This window comes from Aquarana catesbeiana, linkage group LG06 (genome assembly GCF_042186555.1).
Source record: "Aquarana catesbeiana isolate 2022-GZ linkage group LG06, ASM4218655v1, whole genome shotgun sequence".
NCBI classification, from domain to species: Eukaryota; Metazoa; Chordata; class Amphibia; order Anura; family Ranidae; genus Aquarana; species Aquarana catesbeiana.
Window position 1 is genome coordinate 1,863,985 of NC_133329.1, and position 27,873 is coordinate 1,891,857.

The following is a 27,873-nucleotide window of genomic DNA, read 5'->3' on the forward strand; positions in this document are numbered from 1 at the left end:
TTGTTTCACTGCTAACATGGACTGTTTTTATTTGAGATGACACACAAAAAAATATATATAGCAGACTTACAATAAAACTGTACCCAGAACCTAATTAACATGACCTAATTATCTAATTATTGACCCAGACTAGGTGACTCAGAGATATGACCTTTAGGTTTAAGACTTTACGTCTCCTAGCTTACTGACTATTCAATACACATTACCATAAACATCAACTCAGGGTTAATTATCACAAACAACAATGTGTGGAATACTCTTAGAAGCTGTGGTAAGCCAGACTAGACCCATTTACATTAGACGGGTGGCTGGAGTTCATGATAATAACATCTCCTAACAGTATTTGTCCCAACAGTATGAATCAGTCACTATTTCTAATATGGCAAATACAGGGTCCCCAGAGTCTGTGTGATATGGACCGAGTCTGGGGGGATATGGACCTGAATCCAAAGTAATGCCACCTCCAGGGTCCCCAGGCATACAGCTCACAAAGAGCACCGTTCCCCCAAATGCCAGGGCCCATAATCGGTAGGCATGAGGCTAGCATTCAGTCCCCTCCAAAAGCCTCTGTCCCGGGTGAGTCTGTCACAGGCACAAGAAAATATTCCCATCAGCATGCCCCTTAATGTAAAATGTACCCACCAGAGAGCCCCTAACATAAAATAAGGGGCATGCTGATGGGCACATTTTATTTTAAGGGGACACTCTGATGGGGACACCTGATGTAAGGGGCACTCTGACAGGAATACCTAATGTAACAGGGCACTGTGATGGGGACCCCTGATGTAAAGGGGCACTGTGATGGGGGCCCCTGATGTAAAGGGGAACTGTGATGGGGACCCCTGATGTAAAGGGACACACTGACAGGAATACCTAATGTAACATGGCACTGTGATGGGAACCCCTGATGTAAAGGGGTGCTGTGATGTAAAGGGGCACTGTGACGTGGGCCCTGATGTAAAGGGGCACTGTGATGGGGACCCCTGATGTAAAGGGACACTCTGATGGGACCACCTGATGTAAGGTGACACTGAGATGGGACCACCTGATGTAAGGGTGCACTCTGTGGACACCTGATGTAAAGGGGCACTGTGATGGGGACACCTGATGTAAAGGGACCCTCTGATGGGGACACCTGATGTAAGGGTGCACTCTGTGGACACCTGATGTAAAGGGGCACTGTGATGGGGACACCTGATGTAAAGGGACATTCTGATGGGGACACCTGATGTAAAGGGGCACTGTGATGGGGACACCTGATGTAAAGGGGCACTGTGATGGGGACACCTGATGTAAAGGGGCACTGTGATGAGGACACCTGATGTAAAGGGGCACTGTGATGGGGACACCTGATGTAAAGGGGCACTGTGATGGGGACACCTGATGTAAAGGGGCACTGTGATGGGGACACCTGATGTAAAGGGGCACTGTGATGAGGACACCTGATGTAAAGGGACACTCTGATGGGGGCACCTGATGTAAATGGGCACTGTGATGGGTACACCTGATGTAAAGGGGCACTGTGATGGGGACACCTGATGTAAAGGGGCACTGTGATGGGGACACCTGATGTAAAGGGGCACTGTGATGGGGACACCTGATGTAAAGGGACACTCTGATGGGGACACCTGATGTAAAGGGGCACTGTGATGAGGACACCTGATGTAAAGGGACACTCTGATGGGGACACCTGATGTAAAGGGGCACTGTGATGGGGACACCTGATGTAAAGGGGCACTGTGATGGGGACACCTGATGTAAAGGGGCACTGTGATGGGGACACCTGATGTAAAAGGACACTCTGATGGGACCACCTGATATAAGGTGACACTGAGATGGGACCACCTGATGTAAGGGTGCACTCTGTGGACACCTGATGTAAAGGGGCACTCTGTGGACACCTGATGTAAAGGGGCACTCTGTGGACACCTGATGTAAAGGGGCACTGTGATGGGGACACCTGATGTAAAGGGACACTCTGATGGGGACACCTGATGTAAAGGGGCACTGTGATGGGGACACCTGATGTAAAGGGACACTCTGATGGGGACACCTGATGTAAAGGGGCACTGTGATGGGGACACCTGATGTAAAGGGACACTCTGATGGGGATACCTGATGTAAAGGGGCACTGTGATGGGGACACCTGATGTAAAGGGACACTCTGATGGGGGCACCTGATGTAAAGGGGCACTGTGATGGGGACACCTGATGTAAAGGGACACTCTGATGGGGACACCTGATGTAAAGGGACACTCTGATGGGGACACCTGTGCGCATTTGACTCCGTAATAGAGTCCTGCAACTCTGGTAAAAGTCCATCTTGCACTGGGTGGTGGATCACATGGTGGATTTTGCTCACTTTCTGAACACTTGATTTTGCACAACCTTGTAAACTATTTCCCGGATGTTTTTTCGTTGGATTTTTGTTTGACACATTTTTGTCATCATTGATTCACCAACTTATGGAATTTTTTTGTTTTTATACGCACTGCATTATTTTTAGCATTATTTGTACCATAGCCCCTTCCCAGTTTGTTCCCTTTCCCTCTTCCAAAACGGTCTTTTTATGGGATGCCCTTGTGCCTGAGCTCAGGAGGAGCACCCTTTTTGTAAATTCCCAGCCATGGGGACAGGCTGGATGTTGGGGGGGGGGGTTAGTGTAGCACCGCCCAGCGTAGCTAGAGTGCTAAGTGATAAATGGTTTTATTAGGTCAGGTACATTTTCAGGCTTGGTTGGCAGTCCAGCCTGTGTGTTTTTCTGGTTTGAGTGAGTGACTCCGGTAGGCCTGGATGACTCAGCAGCAGCTTCTCTGGTAACTCCTCCCTGCTTGCTGGAAACTTGGAGAAGATTCCAGAAGCAGTTGAGAGGGGTCTAGGAGGAGCTGGCTGGAGTCTTCTGAGGACCCTGGCCATTCCCCAACAGAAGGGTTGGCAGGGGGCAGGCCCCCCTCAAATACTCAGCGTCAGCCCAGCTGGGGTGGTGTGAGTTTGGGTGAAAGATGGAGACGCAGTGTTAGGCTGTCAGAGGCCTTTGAGAGTAACCCCCTAGTCTAGGGGGGTGAACTCAGGACTGAGCTTGGGTGTGGAAGAGACACAGCAAGGGATCCTGACCAGGAGGCATGGGAGCAAGGAGAGGACAACAGGAGGACACTGCCGGGCAAATCTCCAGGGAGGTAGACAGCCAGGAGGGCTGGTGAGTATTACAATCAGAGGACTGAGAGGCATGCCTGAAGGGACTGGGTGCAGGCAGTCATGGATGGATGCAGAGTCAGTCTAGGAGGACTGTGGAGAAGTAGCCAGGAGGTCTAGTGAAAGGGACAGCTGCAGCCAGGTGGGCTAGCAATGCCTGAAGAGGGGGTACTGGGAGCAGTAGCCACAGGTAAGGCCTCTATTATTGCTACATTACAAGGGGGCCGCGGTCCCTGCCCGCAAAGGGAATTTTCTATGGCCTGAACACGCTCTTGTCAGACCATCCTCAAAGTGCTAGCTGATCCTGGGAGTTGTAGTTCTACAGGCAAGTCTGTGCTGGAGGTAGAAGAGGAGAAGTGTGTATATACCGGATGTATATAGTTGATTTCTTACTGATCAAGTGAACTTCCTGTAACAACTCTTCCCCATCCAAGCTTAAGCCCCCTAAATAAAAAAAAAAAAACAAAGCTGCTAGAAAAATTCATGTGCCTGGCTGTGCAGGGTGGGAGATAACCATGTTCACCCGGGGCTCCTGCGGGTGGGGGGGTGGGGGTAGCGATACACGTATGTATGGACTCTGCACAATACCACTTCCTGTATAATGCCCCATTGAAGACAATTACTGATCTCTGGGTATTGAAATCTTTTATTGTATAGAATGTTTTATGAGTTGGGGACATTCTTGTCTGTCGCCTCCTGGTGATGGTCTCAGGAATTGCAGAGCGGCCCCTGGCAGCAATCTACAGACATACGGCTCAGCATCCTCTTCTTGGCGTTCTCACATCGTTTTTTCGTTGTACACAAACGCTCCAAAACTGGAAGGAAATAAGGAGGAGCCATGAAGAGTCAGTGAACAATGTTTGGGGTATGGGGGTACAATGTGTGTGGGGGGGAGGTGAGGGGGTTTAGTGTGTGTGTGGAGAGGGAGGAGGTATGTGGGTACAGTGTGTGTTTAGGTGAAGGTATGGGGTACACTGTGTGTGTTGGTGAAGGAGGTATGGGGGGGGGGGGTACAGTGTACAGTATGTGTTGGAGGAGATTTTAGTGGATTTGATGTGGATTGTAAAATCTAGTTGGTGGAATTATGGAGAACCAGATGATGTTGGTGTTTCCTGTCTGGCGGGATAATGCAGAAGTATGGAGAATAAGTGGAGGTGGGTGGGTCCTGTTTGGCGAGGATGAGGTTATGGTGGAAGTATGGAGAATACGTGGTTCGGGTGGGTCCTGATAGACGGGGGTTGGCATGTGGTGGAAGTATGGAGAATAAGTGGATGTGCTTGGGTCCTGGTAGGCGGGGGTCGGGATATGGTGGAAACATGGAGAATAAACGGATCTGGGTGGGTCCTGGTTGGCAGGGGTCGGGATATGGCGGAATGGAAGTATGGAGAATAAGTACCGTAAATGTGGGTCGGTCCTTCTTGGCGGGGTTTGGGATATGGTGTAAGGATTGAGAATAAGTAGATGTGGGTGTTTCCTGGTAGGCGGGGTTGAGATATGGTGGAAGGAGGGCGAATAAGTGGAGGTGAGTGGGTACTGGTTGATGGAGTTGGAATATGGTGGAAGGATAGAGAATAAGTGGATGTGGGTCGAGATATTGTGGAAGGATAGAAAATAGGTGGATGTTGGTGGTTTGTGGTTGGGGGGGGGGGGGTTGGGATATGGTGGAAGGATGGAGAATACATAGATGTGGGTGGTTTCTCTTGGGGTATGATAGAGATGGTGGAAGTTGGGATATATGGAGATTGGTGGTGGGCTTGGGATATATGGAGACTGGTGGTAGGGTTGGGTTATGGAGTTTGGTATTGGTGGCAGGATTGTGTTATGGAGCTCAGTATTGGTGGTGGGGTGGGATATGGAGATCAGTGGCAGTGATGGGTTCGGATATGGAGATCAGTGGCAGTGATGGGGTGGGATATGGAGATCAGTGGTGGTGATGGGGATTGGCATATGAAGCTCGTGTTGGTGGTGAGGGTTTGGATATGGAGCTCTGTGTTGGTGGTGAAGGTTATGATATGGAGCTCAGTGTTGGGGGTGAGGGTTGGGATACAGAGCTCAGTATTGGTGGCGAGGGTTGGTATATAGAGCTCGGTGTTGGTGGTGAGGGTTGTGATACAAAGCTTGGCATTGGTGGGGAGGGGTTGGGATATTGAGCTTGGTATTGGTAGCTGGGTTGGGATATGGAGCTTGGTATTGATGGTGAGGATTGGGATATAGGGCTCATGGTTGGTGGTGAGGGTCGGGATACAGAGCTCGGTATTGGTGGTGGTGAGGTTGGGATATAAAGCTCGCTATTGGTGGTGGTGAGGGTTGGGATACAGAGCTCGGTATTAGTGGTGGTGAGGTTAGGATACGGAGCTCGGTATTGGTGATGAGGTTTGGGATACAGAGCTCGGTATTGGTGGTGGTGAGGGTTGGGATACGGAGCTCTCTATTGGTGGTGGTGAGGGTCGGGATACAGAGCTCGGTATTGGTGGTGGTGAGGTTGGGATATGAAGCTCGCTATTGGTGGTGGTGAGGGTTGGGATACAGAGCTCGGTATTAGTGGTGGTGAGGTTAGAATACGGAGCTCGGTATTGGTGATGAGGTTTGGGATACAGAGCTCGGTATCGGTGGTGGTGAGGGTTGGGATACGGAGCTTGGTATTGGTGGCAAGGTTGGGATACGGAGCTTGGTATAGGTGGTGAGGGTTGGGATACAGAGCTTGGTATTGGTGGTGGTGAGGTTGGGATACGGAGCTCGGTATTGGTGGTGGTGAGGTTGGGATACGGAGCTCGGTATTGGTGGTGGTGAGGGTTGGGATACGGAGCTCGCTATTGGTGGTGGTGAGGGTTGGGATACAGAGCTTGGTATTGTTGGTGGTGAGGGTTGGGATACGGAGCTCGGTATTGGTGGTGGTGAGGTTGGGATACGGAGCTCGGTATTGGTGGTGGTGAGGCTTGGGATACGGAGCACGGTATTGGTGGTGGTGAGGTTGGGATACGGAGCTCGGTATTGGTGGTGGTGAGGTTGAGATACGGAGCTCGGTATTGGTGGTGGTGAGGGTTGGGATACGGAGCTCGGTACTGGTGGTGAGGGTTGGGATACAGAGCTCGGTATTGGTGGTGGTGAGGTTGGGATACGGAGCACGGTATTGGTGGTGGTGAGGTTGGGATACAGAGCTCGGTATTGGTGGTGGTGAGGTTGAGATACGGAGCTCGGTATTGGTGGTGGTGAGGGTTGGGATACGGAGCTCGGTACTGGTGGTGAGGGTTGGGATACAGAGCTCGGTATTGGTGGTGGTGAGGTTGGGATACGAAGCTTGCTATTGGTGGTGGTGAGGGTTGGGATACGGAGCTCGCTATTGGTGGTGGTGAGGGTTGGGATACAGAGCTTGGTATTGTTGGTGGTGAGGGTTGGGATACGGAGCTCGGTATTGGTGGTGGTGAGGTTGGGATACGGAGCTCGGTATTGGTGGTGGTGAGGGTTGGGATACGGAGCTCGCTATTGGTGGTGGTGAGGGTTGGGATACAGAGCTTGGTATTGTTGGTGGTGAGGGTTGGGATACGGAGCTCGGTATTGGTGGTGGTGAGGTTGGGATACGGAGCTCGGTATTGGTGGTGGTGAGGCTTGGGATACGGAGCACGGTATTGGTGGTGGTGAGGTTGGGATACGGAGCTCGGTATTGGTGGTGGTGAGGTTGAGATACGGAGCTCGGTATTGGTGGTGGTGAGGGTTGGGATACGGAGCTCGGTACTGGTGGTGAGGGTTGGGATACAGAGCTCGGTATTGGTGGTGGTGAGGTTGGGATACGGAGCACGGTATTGGTGGTGGTGAGGTTGGGATACAGAGCTCGGTATTGGTGGTGGTGAGGTTGAGATACGGAGCTCGGTATTGGTGGTGGTGAGGGTTGGGATACGGAGCTCGGTACTGGTGGTGTGGGTAGGGATACAGAGCTCGGTATTGGTGGTGGTGAGGTTGGGATACGAAGCTTGCTATTGGTGGTGGTGAGGGTTGGGATATGAAGCTCGCTATTGGTGGTGGTGAGGGTGGGGCTACGGAGCTCGATATTGATGGTGGTTGAGTTGGGATATGGTCTGGAGGAAGATTAGATTGTTGTACAGTGATTGGTGTTTGAAATGGGAGCTTACCTATAATACCCTCACTGGTGCTAGCATAGTAGTTGTTTCTGTTCTCATTGCCGCTCGGATCCGTTATGGGCATGTGTGTCCTCTGACAGGTGTCCTGATCACTGCGACATTCTACTTCATTGCGTATTTTACATGTGGGTGGGGACATACAGGCATGGCATCTCAATCCTGAGGATGTAGAAAGAACGGGCAATCATTAGGAGGCTCCACAATGTAGCCTCAGGGGCTAGTGTGCTCAGTAGGAAAGGAAACTCCATATAAAAGAGACTGGAATGAGGTTAAGAGCAAAGTGTAGAGGAGGATGCAGAGAAGGCTTGGGGGGGGGGGTGATTGAGGTGGGAGGAGGCAGTTGAGGCTGGGATGGAGGGGGAAGAGAAGGCTGAAATGGAGGTGGGTGGAGGGGAGAAGAGGCAGTTGAGTCTGGGATGGAGGAGAAGTTAGTGAAGGCTGGGATGGAGGAATGCAGGGAGGAGAAGGTAGTGAAGGCTGGGATGGAGGAAAGCAGGAAGGAGAAGGTAGTAAAGGCTGGGATGGAGGAAAGCGGGGAGGAGAGGGTAGTGGAGGCTGGGATGGAGGGGAAAGAGAAGGCTGGAATGGAGGTGGGTGGAGGCAGTGGAGGGGAGAAGAGGCAGTTGAGGCTGGGATGGAGGAGAAGGTAGTGAAGGCTGGGATGGAGGAAAGCAGGAAGGAGAAGGTAGTGAAGGCTGGGATGGAGGAATGCAGGGAGGAGAAGGTAGTGAAGGCTGGGATGGAGGAATGCAGGGAGGAGAAGGTAGTGAAAGCTGGGATGGAGGAATGCAGGGAGGAGAAGGTAGTGAAGGCTGGGATGGAGGAATGCAGGGAGGAGAAGGTAGTGAAGGCTGGGATGGAGGAATGCAGGGAGGAGAAGGTAGTGGAGGCTGGAATGGAGGAATGCAGGGAGGAGAAGGTAGTGAAGGCTGGGATGGAGGAATGCAGGGAGGAGAAGGTAGTGAAGGCTGGGATGGAGGAAAGCAGGAAGGAGAAGGTAATGAAGGCTGGGATGGAGGAATGCAGGGAGGAGAAGGTAGTGGAGGCTGGAATGGAGGAAAGCTGGGAGGAGAAGGTAGTGGAGGCTGGGATGGAGGAATGCAGGGAGGAGAAGGTAGTGAAGGCTGGGATGGGGGAATGCAGGGAGGAGAAGGTAGTGAAGGCTGGGATGGAGGAATGCAGGGAGGAGAAGGTAGTGAAGGCTGGGATGGAGGAATGCAGGGAGGAGAAGGTAGTGAAGGCTGGGATGGAGGAATGCAGGGAGGAGAAGGTAATGAAGGCTGGAATGGAGGAAAGCTGGGAGGAGAAGGTAGTGAAGGCTGGGATGGAGGAAAGCGGGTAGGAGAAGGTAGTGGAGGCTGGGATGGAGGGGGAAGAGAAGGCTGGAATGGAGGTGGGTGGAGGCAGTGGAGGGGAGAAGAGGCAGTTGAGGCTATGATGGAGGGGGAAGAGAAGGCAGTGGATAGTAGAGGAGGCGATTGAGGTGGGAGGAGGCAGTTGAGGCTGGGAAGGAGGAAAGCAGTGAGGAGAAGGTAGTGGAGGTTGGGAAGGAGGAAAGCAGTAAGGAGAAGGTAGTGGAGGCTGGGATGGAGGAAAGCAGTGAGGAGAAGGTAGTGGAGGCTGGGAAGGAGGAAAGCAGGGAGTGGAGGCTGGGATGGAGGGGGAAGAGAAGGCTGGAATTGAGGTGGGAGGAAGCCATAGGAAGGGTACAGACCTTAGTGGAGGCCAGGAAGAATACAAATGGTCCATATTTTACTCACTCTGATTTTTCGTGGCCGGCTCCACCACTAAGAGAAAACAAGAAGACTGAGTTAGAACCTGATCATCGGTCTGTTCCTCATCACAAGTCTGACATGTCACAGGGAGCCCGAAATGGAGAACCTGGGACTGATCGCCTTCTGAAAATGCCAGGTTCCTGGCTGTCTATAGTCGCAGTACATTCTGGGGCACTGAGCTGGCAGAGGAAGTGCAGCCTCACCTTGTATGATGGCTGTCAGGACTCCCTGCCCTGGTCATCTTTAGAATTGGCTGAAGCCAGAGGAGCAGCATAACAGCCAGGCACCCCGTATATCCAGACAGATCCTGGAATGTAGAGTGGACTCCATCTTAATCTATGTATGGGGGGGGGCAGCAGGTTTTCTCTTTACACACAGTGACTGCAGTTTTACTGCTCCCCCCTCTCAGTACAAGTCTATGGGTTGGGAATACATTTTATAATGCTCCAATCCCTTCCCCCAACATACAGATCTCCACATTACATACGAGGATCAAAATATGGGACAGCAAAGTCCTCTATACCATTCACATCAATAATACTAAAGGGAAAGAATGAATGAAGAAGTGACGTGCCGAGCTGCCAGGGGGGTGGGTGGGGTACACCCTGACAGTAATTGGAGGGTGTGAGGCCACATTGAGTACATTGAGTGCCGTGTTACATTGACACATGGAGGCCACTCCCACCCAGACACACCGGATTGTTCACATATAGAGACGTTCCCAGCTCCGCCCTTATTGCTAATAATAGAGAAGAGTCTATACAGTATATACAGGGCTCAAAATGTCAAGTCCTGAGCTACTAGCCAGGCCTCAAGGGTTACTCGCCATCAGATGCCCCACCCGACCCCTACCCAGCCCCGCCCCTAATTCCACTCCTAAACACGCCCTCATAAATGATCTCATGAAATGACACTTAAATGTTTTATGCAGAATTAAGTTGTAAAAATAAATATTAACAACAACTTTATCTGTGCCCACCATGCTGCCCATCTGTGCCCGTCAGTGCAGCCTATCTGTGCCCACCATGCAGCCTATCTGTGCCCACCATGCAGCCCATCTGTGCCCATCAGTGCAGCCTATCTGTGCCCACCATGCAGCCTGTCTGTGCCCACCATGCAGCCTATCTGTGCCCCTCAGTGCAGCCTATCTGTGCCCACCATGCAGCCAATCTGTGCTCACCATGCAGCCTGTCTGTGCCCACCATGCTGCCTATCTGTGCCCATCAGTGCAGACTATCTGTGCCCGTCAGTGCAGCCTATCTGTGCCCGTCAGTGCAGCCTATCTGTGCCCACCATGCAGCCCATCTGTGCCCATCCGTGCAGCCTATCTGTGCCCACCATGCAGCCTATCTGTGCCCATCAGTGCAGCCTATCTGTGCCCGTCGGTGCAGCCTATCTGTGCCCGTCAGTGCAGCCTATCTGTGCCCACCAGAGCAGCCTATCTCTGCCCACCAATGCAGCCTATCTGTGCTCATCAGTGCTGCCTATCTGTGCCCACCATGCAGCCTATCTGTGCCCCTCAGTGCAGCCTATCTGTGCCCACTGTGCAGCCTATCTGTGCCCACTATGCAGCCTATCTGTGCCCACCAATGCAGCCTATCTGTGCTCGTCAGTGCAGCCTATCTGTGCCCACCATGTAACCTATCTGTGCCCACCAATGCAGCCTATCTGTGCCCGTCAGTGCAGCCTATCTGTGCCCACCATGCAGCCTATCTGTGCCCCTCAGTGCAGCCTATCTGTGCCCACCATGCAGCCTATCTGTGCTCACCATGCAGCCTGTCTGTGCCCACCATGCTGCCTATCTGTGCCCACCATGCAGCCTATCTGTGCCCATCAGTGCAGCCTATCTGTGCCCGTCGGTGCAGCCTATCTGTGCCCGTCAGTGCAACCTATCTGTGCCCACCAGAGCAGCCTATCTGTGCCCACCAATGCAGCCTATCTGTGCTCATCAGTGCAGCCTATCTGTGCCCACCATGTAGCCTATCTGTGCCCACCAATGCAGCCTATCTGTGCCCATCATGTAGCCTATCTGTGCCCGTCGGTGCAGCCTATCTGTGCCCGTCAGTGCAGCCTATCTGTGCCCACCAGAGCAGCCTATCTGTGCCCACCAATGCAGCCTATCTGTGCTCGTCAGTGCAGCCTATCTGTGCCCACTATGTAGCCTATCTGTGCCTGTCAGTGCAGCCTATCTGTGCCCCTCAGTGCAGCCTATCTGTGCCCACCATGCAGCCTGTCTGTGCCCACCATGCTGCCTATCTGTGCCCGTCGGTGCAGCCCATCTGTGCCCGTCGGTGCAGCCTATCTGTGCCCGTCAGTGCAGCCTATCTGTGCCCACCAGAGCAGCCTATCTGTGCCCACCAATGCAGCCTATCTGTGCTCGTCAGTGCAGCCTATCTGTGCCCACCATGTAGCCTATCTGTGCCCACCAATGCAGCCTATCTGTGCCCACCATGCAGCCTATCTGTGCCCCTCAGTGCAGCCTATCTGTGCCCACCATGCAGCCTATCTGTGCTCACCATGCAGCCTGTCTGTGCTCACCATGCAGCCTGTCTGTGCCCACCATGCTGCCTATCTGTGCCCATCAGTGCAGCCTATCTGTGCCCGTCAGTGCAGCCTATCTGTGCCCGTCAGTGCAGCCCATCTGTGCCCATCCGTGCAGCCTATCTGTGCCCATCAGTGCAGCCTATCTGTGCCCATCAGTGCAGCCTATCTGTGCCTGTCGGTGCAGCCTATCTGTGCCCGTCAGTGCAGCCTATCTGTGCCCACCACAGCAGCCTATCTGTGCCCACCAATGCAGCCTATCTGTGCTCGTCAGTGCAGCCTATCTGTGCCCACTATGTAGCCTATCTGTGCCCACCAATGCAGCCTATCTGTGCCTGTCAGTGCAGCCTATCTGTGCCCACCATGCAGCCTATCTGTGCCCACAATGCAGCCTATCTGTGCTCACCATGCAGCCTGTCTGTGCCCACCATGTTGCCTATCTGTGCCCACCATGCAGCCTATCTGTGCCCATCAGTGCAGCCTATCTGTGCCTGTCGGTGCAGCCTATCTGTGCCCCTCAGTGCAGCCTATCTGTGCCCACCAGAGCAGCCTATCTGTGCCCACCAATGCAGCCTATCTGTGCTCGTCAGTGCAGCCTATCTGTGCCCACCATGTAGCCTATCTGTGCCCACCAATGCAGCCTATCTGTGCCCATCATGTAGCCTATCTGTGCCCGTCGGTGCAGCCTATCTGTGCCCGTCAGTGCAGCCTATCTGTGCCCACCAGAGCAGCCTATCTGTGCCCACCAATGCAGCCTATCTGTGCTTGTCAGTGCAGCCTATCTGTGCCCACCATGTAGCCTATCTGTGCCCACCATGCAGCCTATCTGTGCCCCTCAGTGCAGCCTATCTGTGCCCACCATGCAGCCTATCTGTGCTCACCATGCAGCCTGTCTGTGCTCATCAGTGCAGCCTATCTGTGCCCACCATGCAGCCTGTCTGTGCCCACCATGCTGCCTATCTGTGCCCATCAGTGCAGCCTATCTGTGCCCGTCAGTGCAGCCTATCTGTGCCCACCATGCAGCCCATCTGTGCCCATCCGTGCAGCCTATCTGTGCCCACCATGCAGCCTATCTGTGCCCATCAGTGCAGCCTATCTGTGCCCGTCAGTGCAGCCTATCTGTGCCCACCAGAGCAGCCTATCTGTGCCCACCAATGCAGCCTATCTGTGCCCACCATGTAGCCTATCTGTGCCCACCAATGCAGCCTATCTGTGCCCATCATGTAGCCTATCTGTGCCCGTCAGTGCAGCCTATCTGTGCCCACCAGAGCAGCCTATCTGTGCCCACCAATGCAGCCTATCTGTGCCCGTCAGTGCAGCCTATCTGTGCTCACCATGCTGCCTATCTGTGCCCATCCGTGCAGCCTATCTGTGCCCACCATGCAGCCTATCTGTGCCTGTCGGTGCAGCCTATCTGTGCCCACCAGAGCAGCCTATCTGTGCCCACCAATGCAGCCTATCTGTGCTCGTCAGTGCAGCCTATCTGTGCCCACCAATGCAGCCTATCTGTGCCCATCATGTAGCCTATCTGTGCCCGTCGGTGCAGCCTATCTGTGCCCGTCAGTGCAGCCTATCTGTGCCCACCAGAGCAGCCTATCTGTGCCCACCAATGCAGCCTATCTGTGCTCGTCAGTGCAGCCTATCTGTGCCCACCATGTAGCCTATCTGTTCCCACCAATGCAGCCTATCTGTGCCCATCATGTAGCCTATCTGTGCCCATCGGTGCAGCCTATCTGTGCCCACCAATGCAGCCTATCTGTGCCCACCATGTAGCCTATCTGTGCTCACCAATGCAGCCTATCTGTGCCCATCAGTGCAGCCTATCTGTGCCCCTCAGTGCAGCCTATCTGTGCCCACCATGCAGCCTGTCTGTGCCCACCATGCAGCCTGTCTGTGCTCACCATGCAGCCTGTCTGTGCTCACCATGCAGCCTATCTGTGCCCACCAGAGCAGCCTATCTGTGCTCGTCAGTGCAGCCTATCTGTGCCCACCATGTAGCCTATCTGTGCCCACCATTGCAGCCTATCTGTGCCCATCATGTAGCCTATCTGTGCCCATTGGTGCAGCCTATCTGTGCCCGTCAGTGCAGCCTATCTGTGCCCACCAGAGCAGCCTATCTGTGCCCACCAGTGCAGCCTATCTGTGCCCACCAGTGCAGCCTATCTGTGCCCGTCAGTGCGGCCTATCTGTGCTCACCATGCAGCCCATCTGTGCCCATACGTGCAGCCTATCTGTGCCCACCATGCAGCCTATCTGTGCCCATCAGTGCAGCCTATCTGTGCCTGTCGGTGCAACCTATCTGTGCCCACCAGAGCAGCCTATCTGTGCCCACCAATGCAGCCTATCTGTGCTCGTCAGTGCAGCCTATCTGTGCCCACCATGTAGCCTATCTGTGCCCATCATGTAGCCTAACTGTGCCCGTCGGTGCAGCCTATCTGTGCCCGTCAGTGCAGCCTATCTGTGCCCACCAGAACAGCCTATCTGTGCCCACCAATGCAGCCTATCTGTGCCCATCAGTGCAGCCTATCTGTGCCCACCAATGCAGCCTATCTGTGCCTGTCAGTGCAGCCTATCTGTGCCCACCATGTAGCCTATCTGTGCCCACCAATGCAGCCCACCCGTCTCCATCAATGTAGCCTATCTGTGCCCACCAATGCAGCCCACCCGTCTCCATCAATGCAGGGGAACAGAGGAGATGAAGAGGACCACCGCCTGGATCATCAGAGTGCAGAGGAACATCACAGCTTTCATTTCATTTCATACAGCCCCGCCCCCTGGTCCCGGGACTTTGATACACGTCACTCGTGATTGGACGGGTGATCTGTCTATCAAAGTCAGGGGACCAGGGGGCGGGGCTGTGTGTGACACCGATCGGCGGGAACACTCTGCTATTGAAATGAAAGCTGTGATGTTCCTCAGGCTCTGATGATCCGGCCGCCTCCTCCCCTCTCTTCTCCTCCGCGAGGGCTGGGCGAAGGATTCCCATACAACCCGCCTACCGGCGGAGCTCCTCCCCCGCCCCGCTCCCAGCCAACCATGGCTCGCCAGCCCTCAAAATCCACTCGCAAAATGCGAGCAGGTGAGTGGAATTTTTGAGGGCTGCACCAGTGACGGAACTATAGGGGTCGCTGCAGTCACACTTGTGACTGGGCCCTGCCATTCTACCACTGTGGGGGACCCAAGACCCGGCATCTCCCCTGCACCTTTGGCTTGCCCTTTGGAATGCAGTCGGGGGAGGTGGGAGGCAGCGATGGGCAGCTCTATTGTTCCTGTGGGCGGTGGGATCTCCCTGGAGCTTGTAGTTCTTCCCGAGTGTTAGTGTATACAGTGGAGAGAAGAGGGGAGGGGCCTCTGACCCGGGCAGGTATCACTTTCAGTGAGTCGCTCTGCTTGTACACTGCTGATTGGTGCCTGGGTCAGAGGCCCCTCCCCTCTCCACTATATACACTCAGGAGAAGAACTACAAGCCTCATGGAGATTCCCTGCCTGTGGACACCATAGAGCTGCTGATCACCGCCTCCCATCTCCACCAGCCAGGTACAGGGGAACCTCTTGAAGGGGGGGGGGGGGGGGCAGCAGTCTGGGGACTGTGATGTAAGGAGGGGGGTTTCTGGGGGCCCTGATGTAAGGAGGGGGGGCTCCCTGGGGACCCTGATGTAAGGGGGGTTCTCTGGGGGCCCTGATGTAGGGGGGGCTCTGGGGACATTATTGTAAGGAAGGGGCCCTCTGAGGACCCTGATGTAAGGGGGAGGCTCTCTGGGGACCCTGATGTAAGGGGGGCTCTCTGGGGACCCTGATGTAAGGGGGAGGCTCTCTGGGGACCCTGATGTAAGGAGGGGCTCTCTGGAGAGCCTGATGTAAGGGGGAGGATCTCTGGGGACCCTGATGTAAGGAGGGGCTCTCTGGGGACCCTGATGTAAGGGGAGGCTCTCTGGGGACCCTGATGTAAGGGGGGCTCTCTGGGGACCCTGATGTAAGGAGGGCTCCCTGGGGACCCTGGTGTAAGGAGGAGGCTCTCTGGGGACTCTGATGTAAGGAGGGCTCTCTGGGGACTCTGATGTAAGGAGGAGGCTCTCTGGGGACTCTGATGTAAGGGGGCTCTCTGGGGACCCTGATGTAAGGGGGCTCTCTGGGGACCCTGATGTAAGGGGGCTCTCTGGGGACCCTGATGTAAGGAGGAGGCTCTCTGGGGACCCTGATGTAAGGAGGGGCTCTCTGGAGAGCCTGATGTAAGGAGGAGGCTCTCTGGGGACCCTGATGTAAGGAGGGGCTCTCTGGGGACCCTGATGTAAGGGGAGGCTCTCTGGGGACCCTGATGTAAGGGGGGCTCTCTGGGGACCCTGATGTAAGGAGGGCTCCCTGGGGACCCTGGTGTAAGGAGGAGGCTCTCTGGGGACTCTGATGTAAGGAGGGCTCTCTGGGGACCCTGATGTAAGGGGGGCTCTCTGGGGACCCTGATGTAAGGGGGAGGCTCTCTGGGGACCCTGATGTAAGGAGGGGCTCTCTGGAGAGCCTGATGTAAGGGGGAGGATCTCTGGGGACCCCGATGTAAGGAAGGGGCTCTCTGGGGACCCTGATGTAAGGGGGAGGCTCTCTGGGGACCCTGATGTAAGGGGGAGGCTCTCTGGGGACCCTGATGTAAGGAGGGGCTCTCTGGGGACCCTGATGTAAGGGGAGGCTCTCTGGGGACCCTGATGTAAGTGGGGCTCTCTGGGGACCCTGATGTAAGGAGGGCTCCCTGGGGACCCTGGTGTAAGGAGGAGGCTCTCTGGGGACTCTGATGTAAGGAGGAGGCTCTCTGGGGACTCTGATGTAAGGAGGGCTCTCTGGGGACCCTGATGTAAGGGGGCTCTCTGGGGACCCTGATGTAAGGGGGCTCTCTGGGGACCCTGATGTAAGGAGGAGGCTCTCTGGGGACCCTGATGTAAGGAGGGGGCTCTCTGGGGACTCTGATGTAAGGAGGAGGCTCTCTGGGGACTCTGATGTAAGGAGGAGGCTCTCTGGGGACCCAGATTTAAGGGGGAGTCTCTCTGGGGACCCTAATGTAAGGGGAGCCCTCTGGGTACCCTGATGAAAGGGGGAGGCTCTCTGAGGACTCTGATGTAAGGAGGAGGCTCTCTGGGGACCCTGATGTAAGGAGGAGGCTCTCTGGGGACTCTGATGTAAGGAGGAGGCTCTCTGGGGACCCTGATGTAAGGGGGGCTCTCTGGGGACTCTGATGTAAGGAGGAGGCTCTCTGGGGACCCTGATGTAAGGGGGAGGCTCTCTGGGGACCCTGATGTAAGGAGGAGGCTCTCTGGGGACCCTGATGTAAGGAGGGCTCCCTGGGGACCCTGGTGTAAGGAGGAGGCTCTCTGGGGACTCTGATGTAAGGAGGAGGCTCTCTGGGGACTCTGATGTAAGGAGGGCTCTCTGGGGACTCTGATGTAAGGAGGGCTCTCTGGGGACTCTGATGTAAGGAGGGCTCTCTGGGGACTCTGATGTAAGGAGGAGGCTCTCTGGGGACTCTGATGTAAGGAGGAGGCTCTCTGGGGACCCTGATGTAAGGAGGAGGCTCTCTGGGGACCCTGATGTAAGGAGGGCTCCCTGGGGACCCTGGTGTAAGGAGGAGGCTCTCTGGGGACTCTGATGTAAGGAGGAGGCTCTCTGGGGACTCTGATGTAAGGAGGGCTCTCTGGGGACTCTGATGTAAGGAGGGCTCTCTGGGGACTCTGATGTAAGGAGGGGCTCTCTGGGGACCCTGATGTAAGGAGGGCTCTCTGGGGACTCTGATGTAAGGAGGAGGCTCTCTGGGGACCCTGATGTAAGGAGGAGGCTCTCTGGGGACTCTGATGTAAGGAGGAGGCTCTCTGGGGACCCTGATGTAAGGAGGGTTCTCTGGGGACTGTGATGTAAGGAGGAGGCTCTCTGGGGACCCTGATGTAAGGGGGGCTCTCTGGGGACCCTGATGTAAGGGGGAGGATCTCTGGGGACTCTTATGTAAGGAGGGCTCTCTGGGGACCCTGATGTAAGGAGGGGCTCTCTGGGGACCCTGATGTAAGGAGGGGCTTTCTGGGGACCCTGATGTAAGGAGGGGCTCTCTGGGGACCCTGATGTAAGGAGGAGGCTCTCTGGGGACCCTGATGTAAGGAGGGGCTCTCTGGGGACCCTGATGTAAGGAGGAGGCTCTCTGGGGACCCTGATGTAAGTGGGGGGCTCTCTGGGGACTCTGATGTAAGGAGGGCTCTCTGGGGACCCTGATGTAAGGAGGGGCTCTCTGGGGACTCTGATGTAAGGAGGGCTCTCTGGGGACTCTGATGTAAGGAGGGCTCTCTGGGGACTCTGATGTAAGGAGGGCTCTCTGGGGACCCTGATGTAAGGAGGGCTCTCTGGGGACTCTGATGTAAGGAGGAGGCTCTCTGGGGACTGTGATGTAAGGAGGAGGCTCTCTGGGGACCCTGATGTAAGGGGGAGGATCTCTGGGGACCCTGATGTAAGGAGGGGCTCTCTGGGGACCCTGATGTAAGGGGGAGGATCTCTGGGGACCCTGATGTAAGGGGAGGCTCTCTGGGGACCCTGATGTAAGGGGAGGCTCTCTGGGGACCCTGATGTAAGTGGGGGGCTCTCTGGGGACTCTGATGTAAGGAGGGCTCTCTGGGGACCCTGATGTAAGGAGGGGCTCTCTGGGGACCCTGATGTAAGGAGGGGCTCTCTGGGGACCCTGATGTAAGGAGGAGGCTCTCTGGGGACTCTGATGTAAGGAGGGCTCTCTGGGGACCCTGATGTAAGGAGGGGCTCTCTGGGGACCCTGATGTAAGGAGGGGCTCTCTGGGGACCCTGATGTAAGGAGGGGCTCTCTGGGGACTCTGATGTAAGGAGGTGCTCTCTTGGGACCCTGATGTAAGAGGGGCTCTCTGGGGACCCTGATGTAAGGAGGGGCTCTCTGGGGACCCTGATGTAAGGAGGGGCTCTCTGGGGACTCTGATGTAAGGAGGTGCTCTCTTGGGACCCTGATGTAAGAGGGGCTCTCTGGGGACCCTGATGTAAGGAGGGGCTCTCTGGGGACCCTGATGTAAGGAGGGGCTCTCTGGGGACTCTGATGTAAGGAGGGGGCTCTCTGGGGACTCTGATGTAAGGAGGGGCTCTCTGGGGACTCTGATGTAAGGAGGGGCTCTCTGGGGACTCTGATGTAAGGAGGGGCTCTCTGGGGACCCTGATGTAAGGAGGGGCTCTCTGGGGACTCTGATGTAAGGAGGGCTCTCTGGGGACCCTGATGTAAGGAGGGGCTCTCTGGGGACCCTGATGTAACGAGGGGCTCTCTGGGGACCCTGATGTAAGGAGGGCTCTCTGGGGACTCTGATGTAAGGAGGGGCTCTCTGGGGACCCTGATGTAAGGAGGGGCTCTCTGGGGACCCTGATGTAAGGAGGGCTCTCTGGGGACTCTGATGTAAGGAGGGCTCTCTGGGGACTCTGATGTAAGGAGGGCTCTCTGGGGACCCTGATGTAAGGAGGGCTCTCTGGGGACCCTGATGTAAGGAGGGGCTCTCTGGGGACGCCGATGTAAGGAGGGCTCTCTGGGGACCCTGATGTAAGGGGGGGCTCTCTGGGGACCCTGGTGTAAGGAGGAGGCTCTCTGGGGACTCTGATGTAAGGGGGGCTCTCTGGGGACCCTGATGTAAGGGGGGGCTCTCTGGGGACTCTGATGTAAGGAGGGGCTCTCTGGGGACCCTGATGTAAGGAGGGGCTCTCTGGGGACCCTGATGTAAGGAGGGGCTCTCTGGGGACTCTGATGTAAAGGGGGGCTCTCTGGGGACTCTGATGTAAGGAGGGGCTCTCTGGGGACCCTGATGTAAGGAGGGGCTCTCTGGGGACTCTGATGTAAGGAGGGGCTCTCTGGGGACTCTGATGTAAGGAGGGGGCTCTCTGGGGACTCTGATGTAAGGAGGGCTCTCTGGGGACCCTGATGTAAGGAGGGGCTCTCTGGGGACCCTGATGTAAGGAGGGGCTCTCTGGGGACTCTGATGTAAGGAGGGGGCTCTCTGGGGACTCTGATGTAAGGAGGAGGCTCTCTGGGGACTCTGATGTAAGGAGGGGGCTCTCTGGGGACTCTGATGTAAGGAGGGCTCTCTGGGGACCCTGATGTAAGGAGGGGCTCTCTGGGGACCCTGATGTAAGGAGGGCTCTCTGGGGACCCTGATGTAAGGAGGGCTCTCTGGGGACCCTGGTGTAAGGAGGAGGCTCTCTGGGGACTCTGATGTAAGGAGGGGCTCTCTGGGGACCCTGATGTAAGGAGGGGCTCTCTGGGGACCCTGATGTAAGGAGGGCTCTCTGGGGACCCTGATGTAAGGAGGGCTCTCTGGGGACCCTGATGTAAGGAGGGGCTCTCTGGGGACCCTGATGTAAGGAGGGCTCTCTGGGGACCCTGATGTAAGGAGGGCTCTCTGGGGACCCTGGTGTAAGGAGGAGGCTCTCTGGGGACCCTGATGTAAGGGGGAGGCTCTCTGGGGACCCTGTAAAGTGTATTATTCCTGCGCTACCATGTAGTCAGTATAGTACTAAGGGGAGAAGCTGCTTGCACCGGATGGGGGTCCAACCTGGCCCCTAATAGAGACGTAAGCTAGTAAGTGGGTGTGGTGCTGCGCTAATCCTGGTAACTAAACAAATACATGAGTACAACCGTCCTACAATGTTGATGAGTCAGAGGCTAGTCGCCGAATGTGGGGTGTGACTGATCATCAAACACCATTGTAAGAGAATATAAATAGACTCCGCCCACTGTAAAAAGTGACTAGATTGGGTAAAGGGTCCGGACTATGAAAATTACAATAATAGCCTCAACATAAGCAGATAAAAGGCATGCAGTGTCCGACTAAACATATAGTGCATGTGTAGGCAAGTGGGTGACTAAAACATTAATAGCACAATATACACCTTCCAGAAAAATAAAAAAGTGCAATGTTACACTGTACGTCCGGAGAGATCACAATGCCTGTGGAAATGTAAAGAGGAAGGTGCCTGTCCCTGGGACTGTACCCTCAGTATAATGAGGTAAGGGGCCATTACCCTCCAGTGTAGGATCGCTGCATGAAGAGGACTGCTCTTTACAATCCAGTTTTCTGCTTCCATCTCACCGTTTGACACTTTGAGGATTGATGAATCGTTGGAGATTTTGTTGTTACACAAGCCACCTTTCTTTGGACTGTATTTATGTCTTTAGACAATTTTTGAGCACTTATTGTTTGCACCGGACACTTTTGTGCATTTCCACAGGCATTGTGATCTCTCCGGACGTACAGTGTAACATTGCACTTTTTTATTTTTCTGGAAGGTGTATATTGTGCTATTAATGTTTTAGTCACCCACTTGCCTACACATGCACTATATGTTTAGTCGGACACTGCATGCCTTTTATCTGCTTATGTTGAGGCTATTATTGTAATTTTCATAGTCCGGACCCTTTACCCAATCTAGTCACTTTTTACAGTGGGCGGAGTCTATTTATATTCTCTTACAATGGTGTTTGATGATCAGTCACACCCCACATTCGGCGACTAGCCTCTGACTCATCAACATTGTAGGACGGTTGTACTCATGTATTTGTTTAGTTACCAGGATTAGCGCAGCACCACACCCACTTACTAGCTCACGTCTCTGGGGACCCTGATGTAAGGGGGGCTCTCTGGGGACCCTGGTGTAAGGGGGGGCTCTCTGGGGACCCTGATGTAAGGGGGGCTCTCTGGGGACCCTGGTGTAAGGGGGGCTCTCTGGGGACTCTGATGTAAGGGGGGCTCTCTGGGGACCCTGATGTAAGGGGAGGCTCTCTGGGGACCCTGATGTAAGGAGGGCTCTCTGGGGACCCTGATGTAAGGGGGGCTCTCTAAGGACCCTGATGTAAGGGGGGCTCTCTGGGGACCCTGATGTATGGGAGGCTCTCTGGGGACTCTGATGTAAGGGGGGGCTCTCTGGGGACCCTGATGTAAGGGGAGGCTCTCTGGGGACCCTGATGTAAGGGGGGCTCTCTGGGGACCCTGATGTAAGGGGGGCTCTCTGGGGACCCTGATGTAAGGGGAGGCTCTCTGGGGACCCTGATGTAAGGGGGGCTCTCTGGGGACCCTGATGTATGGGAGGCTCTCTGGGGACTCTGATGTAAGGGGGAGGCTCTCTGGGGACCCTGATGTAAGGGGGGGCTCTCTGGGGAGTGGACCCTGATGTAAGGGGGGGCTCTCTGGGGACCCTGATGTAAGGGGAGGCTCTCTGGGGACCCTGATGTATGGGAGGCTCTCTGGGGACCCTGATGTATGGGAGGCTCTCTGGGGACTCTGATGTAAGGGGGGGCTCTCTGGGGAGTGGACCCTGATGTAAGGGGGGGCTCTCTGGGGACCCTGATGTAAGGGGGGGCTCTCTGGGGACCCTGATGTATGGGAGGCTCTCTGGGGACTCTGATGTAAGGGGGAGGCTCTCTGGGGACCCTGATGTAAGGGGGAGGATCTCTGGGGACTCTGATGTAAGGGGGGGCTCTCTGGGGACCCTGATGTAAGGGGGAGGATCTCTGGGGACTCTGATGTAAGGAGGAGGCTCTCTGGGGACCCTGATGTAAGGGGGAGGATCTCTGGGGACTCTGATGTAAGGGGGGGCTCTCTGGGGACCCTGATGTAAGGGGGGGCTCTCTGGGGACCCTGATGTATGGGAGGCTCTCTGGGGACCCTGATGTAAGGAGCGGCTCTCTGGGGACCCTGATGTATGGGAGGCTCTCTGGGGACCCTGATGTAAGGAGGGCTCTCTGGGGACTCTGATGTAAGGGGGGGCTCTCTGGGGACCCTGGTGTAAGGAGCGGCTCTCTGGGGACCCTGATGTAAGGGGGGCTCTCTGGGGACCCTGATGTAAGGGGGGCTCTCTGGGGACCCTGATGTAAGGAGCGGCTCTCTGGGGACCCTGATGTAAGGGAGGCTCTCTGGGGACCCTGATGTAAGGAGCGGCTCTCTGGGGACCCTGATGTAAGGGGGGCTCTCTGGGGACCCTGATGTAAGGGGGGCTCTCTGGGGACCCTGATGTAGGTGGGGGATCTGCATTCAGATATGTAACGATATATACTGTGTGTGTATATATATATATATATATACATATTATATATATGTGTATGCCCGCCAAAGTGTATGACTTTCCTTACTTAGCTGCTATGGGCTCTAACCCGAGATCTTTTGTAGACCCAGCAACGCCACTGGTGGGGGCCCTTCATGGTTTCTTGCCCCGGGGCAATTTCTAGTTAATTGGATAGGTTGCTAGTGCATTCTTCACTATTACTGCACTAATATGGTGCACCATCACACTTTATCACTTATGTCTATTAGGAGATCACCCCACCTTTGTTACAATACCTATACCATAGTTATCACTGATATACTATCATGGACTACGATGTGATCTTCCCCACTTTTTATCACTTATTTCCCAACATACATCAGTACCCCTTTCTTGTTCATATTTCCTATTACTATCCTTATTTCATTTTATTTCTATCATTTTATGTTTATATTCTTCACCTTTTAGGTATTTGAATTGCCACCCCTCAGTTATCTCCCTCCCACACTGATTTTCTCCATTCTTGTCCATGGGTTGTGCCGCCTCAGCTCCCGGGAGGATGACTGTTCCCCAGGGGGGTCCTGGCCAGTTCCACCAACTTACCTTATGTTATGTTTATAGATTATTGCATCTGCTCCTGAAGATTGGAGGTATCCATGAAACGCGTCGAGCTATAGAGATGCCCTTAATACCAATTTTATCCAAGAGTGATATTCCACAACATGTTTATGATTCTACTGTTTTATACTGGCCTTTACCAATTATTGTATGAACTTATTATAAATGCGTGAACATAGAAATGTATATCTGGTGGCCTCCCTCTCTTTTGATATCATGTTGTTAATGTCATGTACCATTCATGTTACCTATGTTACTTTTATTACTATATGACTGCTATATCCAATAAATGGTATAATCAGGATACTGGTTCATGTTATGTTACTATGTACATGCAATAACACTATGTGATTGGGTTATTTATCTTTATCCTTGTCACCCACCAGCCATTCTCTGCTCATGTTGTTCAATTCGGCCGCATGCTTCATACAAAGTCCCAATTCCTTCTCTTTATCAATTCAATAGGGATGGAGGCTATCTACGGTGGATGCCCTGGCCTCATATAAAGTCCCACAATTCCCCCCTCTTTTTATACTGTCTATTGTCCATCACCCCCCTTGTCTGTCCCCCCTATTACCGTCTATTGTCCATCACCCCCCTTGTCTGTCCCCCCCTATTACTGTCTATTGTCCATCACCCCCCTTGTCTGTCCCCCCCTATTACTGTCTATTGTCCATCACCCCCCTTGTCTGTCCCCCCTATTACCATCTATTGTCCATCACCCCCCTTGTCTGTCCCCCCCTATTACTGTCTATTGTCCATCACCCCCCTTGTCTGTCCCCCCTATTACCGTCTATTGTCCATCACCCCCCTTGTCTGTCCCCCCCTATTACTGTCTATTGTCCATCACCCCCCTTGTCTGTCCCCCCCTATTACTGTCTATTGTCCATCACCCCCCTTGTCTGTCCCCCCTATTACCATCTATTGTCCATCACCCCCCTTGTCTGTCCCCCCCTATTACTGTCTATTGTCCATCACCCCCCTTGTCTGTCCCCCCTATTACCATCTATTGTCCATCACCCCCCTTGTCTGTCCCCCCCCCTATTACTGTCTATTGTCCATCACCCCCCTTGTCTGTCCCCCCCTATTACTGTCTATTGTCCATCACCCCCCTTGTCTGTCCCCCCCTATTACTGTCTATTGTCCATCACCCCCCTTGTCTGTCCCCCCTATTACCGTCTATTGTCCATCACCCCCCTTGTCTGTCCCCCCCTATTACCGTCTATTGTCCATCAACCCCCCTTGTCTGTCCCCCCCTATTACTGTCTATTGTCCATCACCCCCCTTGTCTGTCCCCCCCTATTACCAGTCTATTGTCCATCACCCCCCTTGTCTGTCCCCCCCTATTACTGTCTATTGTCCATCAACCCCCCTTGTCTGTCCCCCCTATTACCGTCTATTGTCCATCACCCCCCTTGTCTGTCCCCCCCTATTACTGTCTATTGTCCATCACCCCCCTTGTCTGTCCCCCCTATTACCGTCTATTGTCCATCACCCCCCTTGTCTGTCCCCCCTATTACCGTCTATTGTCCATCACCCCCCTTGTCTGTCCCCCCCTATTACTGTCTATTGTCCATCACCCCCCTTGTCTGTCCCCCCCCCTATTACTGTCTATTGTCCATCACCCCCCTTGTCTGTCCCCCCCCCCTATTACTGTCTATTGTCCATCAACCCCCTTGTCTGTCCCCCCTATTACTGTCTATTGTCCATCACCCCCCTTGTCTGTCCCCCCCTATTACTGTCTATTGTCCATCACCCCCCTTGTCTGTCCCCCCCTATTACCGTCTATTGTCCATCACCCCCCTTGTCTGTCCCCCCCTATTACCGTCTATTGTCCATCACCCCCCTTGTCTGTCCCCCCTATTACCGTCTATTGTCCATCACCCCCCTTGTCTGTCCCCCCCTATTACCGTCTATTGTCCATCACCCCCCTTGTCTGTCCCCCCCTATTACTGTCTATTGTCCATCACCCCCCTTGTCTGTCCCCCCTATTACCGTCTATTGTCCATCACCCCCCTTGTCTGTCCCCCCCTATTACCGTCTATTGTCCATCACCCCCCTTGTCTGTCCCCCCCTATTACTGTCTATTGTCCATCACCCCCCTTGTCTGTCCCCCCCTATTACTGTCTATTGTCCATCACCCCCCTTGTCTGTCCCCCCCTATTACTGTCTATTGTCCATCACCCCCCTTGTCTGTCCCCCCCCTATTACCTGTCTATTGTCCATCACCCCCCTTGTCTGTCCCCCCCTATTACCGTCTATTGTCCATCACCCCCCTTGTCTGTCCCCCCCTATTACCGTCTATTGTCCATCACCCCCCTTGTCTGTCCCCCCCTATTACCGTCTATTGTCCATCACCCCCCTTGTCTGTCCCCCCCTATTACCGTCTATTGTCCATCACCCCCCTTGTCTGTCCCCCCCTATTACTGTCTATTGTCCATCAACCCCCCTTGTCTGTCCCCCCTATTACTGTCTATTGTCCATCACCCCCCTTGTCTGTCCCCCCCTATTACCGTCTATTGTCCATCACCCCCCTTGTCTGTCCCCCCCTATTACCGTCTATTGTCCATCACCCCCCTTGTCTGTCCCCCCCTATTACCGTCTATTGTCCATCACCCCCCTTGTCTGTCCCCCCCTATTACCGTCTATTGTCCATCACCCCCCTTGTCTGTCCCCCCTATTACTGTCTATTGTCCATCACCCCCCTTGTCTGTCCCCCCCTATTACTGTCTATTGTCCATCACCCCCTTGTCTGTCCCCCCCTATTACCGTCTATTGTCCATCACCCCCCTTGTCTGTCCCCCCCTATTACCGTCTATTGTCCATCACCCCCCTTGTCTGTCCCCCCCCCTATTACTGTCTATTGTCCATCACCCCCCTTGTCTGTCCCCCCCTATTACCGTCTATTGTCCATCACCCCCTTGTCTGTCCCCCCCTATTACTGTCTATTGTCCATCACCCCCCTTGTCTGTCCCCCCCCCTATTACTGTCTATTGTCCATCACCCCCCTTGTCTGTCCCCCCTATTACTGTCTATTGTCCATCACCCCCCTTGTCTGTCCCCCCTATTACTGTCTATTGTCCATCAACCCCCCTTGTCTGTCCCCCCTATTACTGTCTATTGTCCATCACCCCCTTGTCTGTCCCCCCCTATTACTGTCTATTGTCCATCACCCCCCTTGTCTGTCCCCCCCTATTACTGTCTATTGTCCATCACCCCCCTTGTCTGTCCCCCCTATTACTGTCTATTGTCCATCACCCCCCTTGTCTGTCCCCCCCCCCTATTACTGTCTATTGTCCATCACCCCCCTTGTCTGTCCCCCCCCCTATTACTGTCTATTGTCCATCACCCCCCTTGTCTGTCCCCCCCTATTACTGTCTATTGTCCATCACCCCCCTTGTCTGTCCCCCCCTATTACCGTCTATTGTCCATCACCCCCCTTGTCTGTCCCCCCCTATTACTGTCTATTGTCCATCACCCCCTTGTCTGTCCCCCCCTATTACTGTCTATTGTCCATCACCCCCCTTGTCTGTCCCCCCCTATTACTGTCTATTGTCCATCACCCCCCTTGTCTGTCCCCCCTATTACTGTCTATTGTCCATCACCCCCTTGTCTGTCCCCCCCCCCCTATTACTGTCTATTGTCCATCAACCCCCTTGTCTGTCCCCCCTATTACTGTCTATTGTCCATCACCCCCCTTGTCTGTCCCCCCCTATTACCGTCTATTGTCCATCACCCCCCTTGTCTGTCCCCCCCTATTACCGTCTATTGTCCATCACCCCCCTTGTCTGTCCCCCTATTACCGTCTATTGTCCATCACCCCCCTTGTCTGTCCCCCCCTATTACAGTCTATTGTCCATCACCCCCCTTGTCTGTCCCCCCTATTACAGTCTATTGTCCATCACCCCCCTTGTCTGTCCCCCCCTATTACTGTCTATTGTCCATCACCCCCCTTGTCTGTCCCCCCCTATTACCGTCTATTGTCCATCACCCCCCTTGTCTGTCCCCCCTATTACCGTCTATTGTCCATCACCCCCCTTGTCTGTCCCCCCCTATTACCGTCTATTGTCCATCACCCCCTTGTCTGTCCCCCCTATTACCATCTAATGTCCATCACCCCCCCTCGTCTGTCCCCCTCATTACCGTCTAATGTTCATCACCCCCCCCCCAATACTACTGTCTATTGTCTATCACCCCCATCATCTGCCCCCCCATTACTATCTATTGTCCATCACCCCCCCCCCCAATACTACTGTCTATTGTCCATCACCCCCTCATCTGTCCCCCCCTATTATTGTCTATTGTCCATCACCCCACCTTGTCTGTCCCTCCCAATACCATCTATTGTCCATGCCGCAATACCCCCACCCCCCCCCCTTTACCATCATTTTCCATCATCACCCCAATGTTGGCGTCTCTTACCCTGAATCAGGGCGATGGCCAGCAGTGCGCTCAGTACAATTGCCTTCATGTTGTTTTTGCAGGACAAAGTCTGGTGGCTCTTATATATCTGATGATCCCCCTCCCGTCCCCCCCAGCCGGTATAATCTGCT

General features: G+C 54.4%; 1 protein-coding gene across 5 annotated transcripts; it reads right to left on the reverse strand.

The window, feature by feature from the left end:
• On the reverse strand, positions 1–27,873 carry LOC141148122 (uncharacterized). Of its 5 annotated transcripts, none has more exons than XM_073635291.1 (5): positions 27,743–27,873; positions 9,089–9,115; positions 7,320–7,487; positions 1,443–4,007; positions 1–1,014 (listed from the first exon to the last, which is right to left on the reverse strand). In XM_073635291.1, exons 4-5 carry the CDS (start codon positions 2,320–2,322, stop codon positions 689–691), a joined length of 1,206 nt encoding a protein of 401 aa, XP_073491392.1. In that variant the 5' UTR covers positions 2,323–4,007; positions 7,320–7,487; positions 9,089–9,115; positions 27,743–27,873; the 3' UTR covers positions 1–688. The 5 variants fall into 5 exon arrangements, with proteins under 5 accessions (XP_073491392.1, XP_073491391.1, XP_073491389.1 ...); XM_073635290.1 differs by having other exon boundaries at positions 1,195–4,007; XM_073635288.1 differs by having other exon boundaries at positions 1–4,007.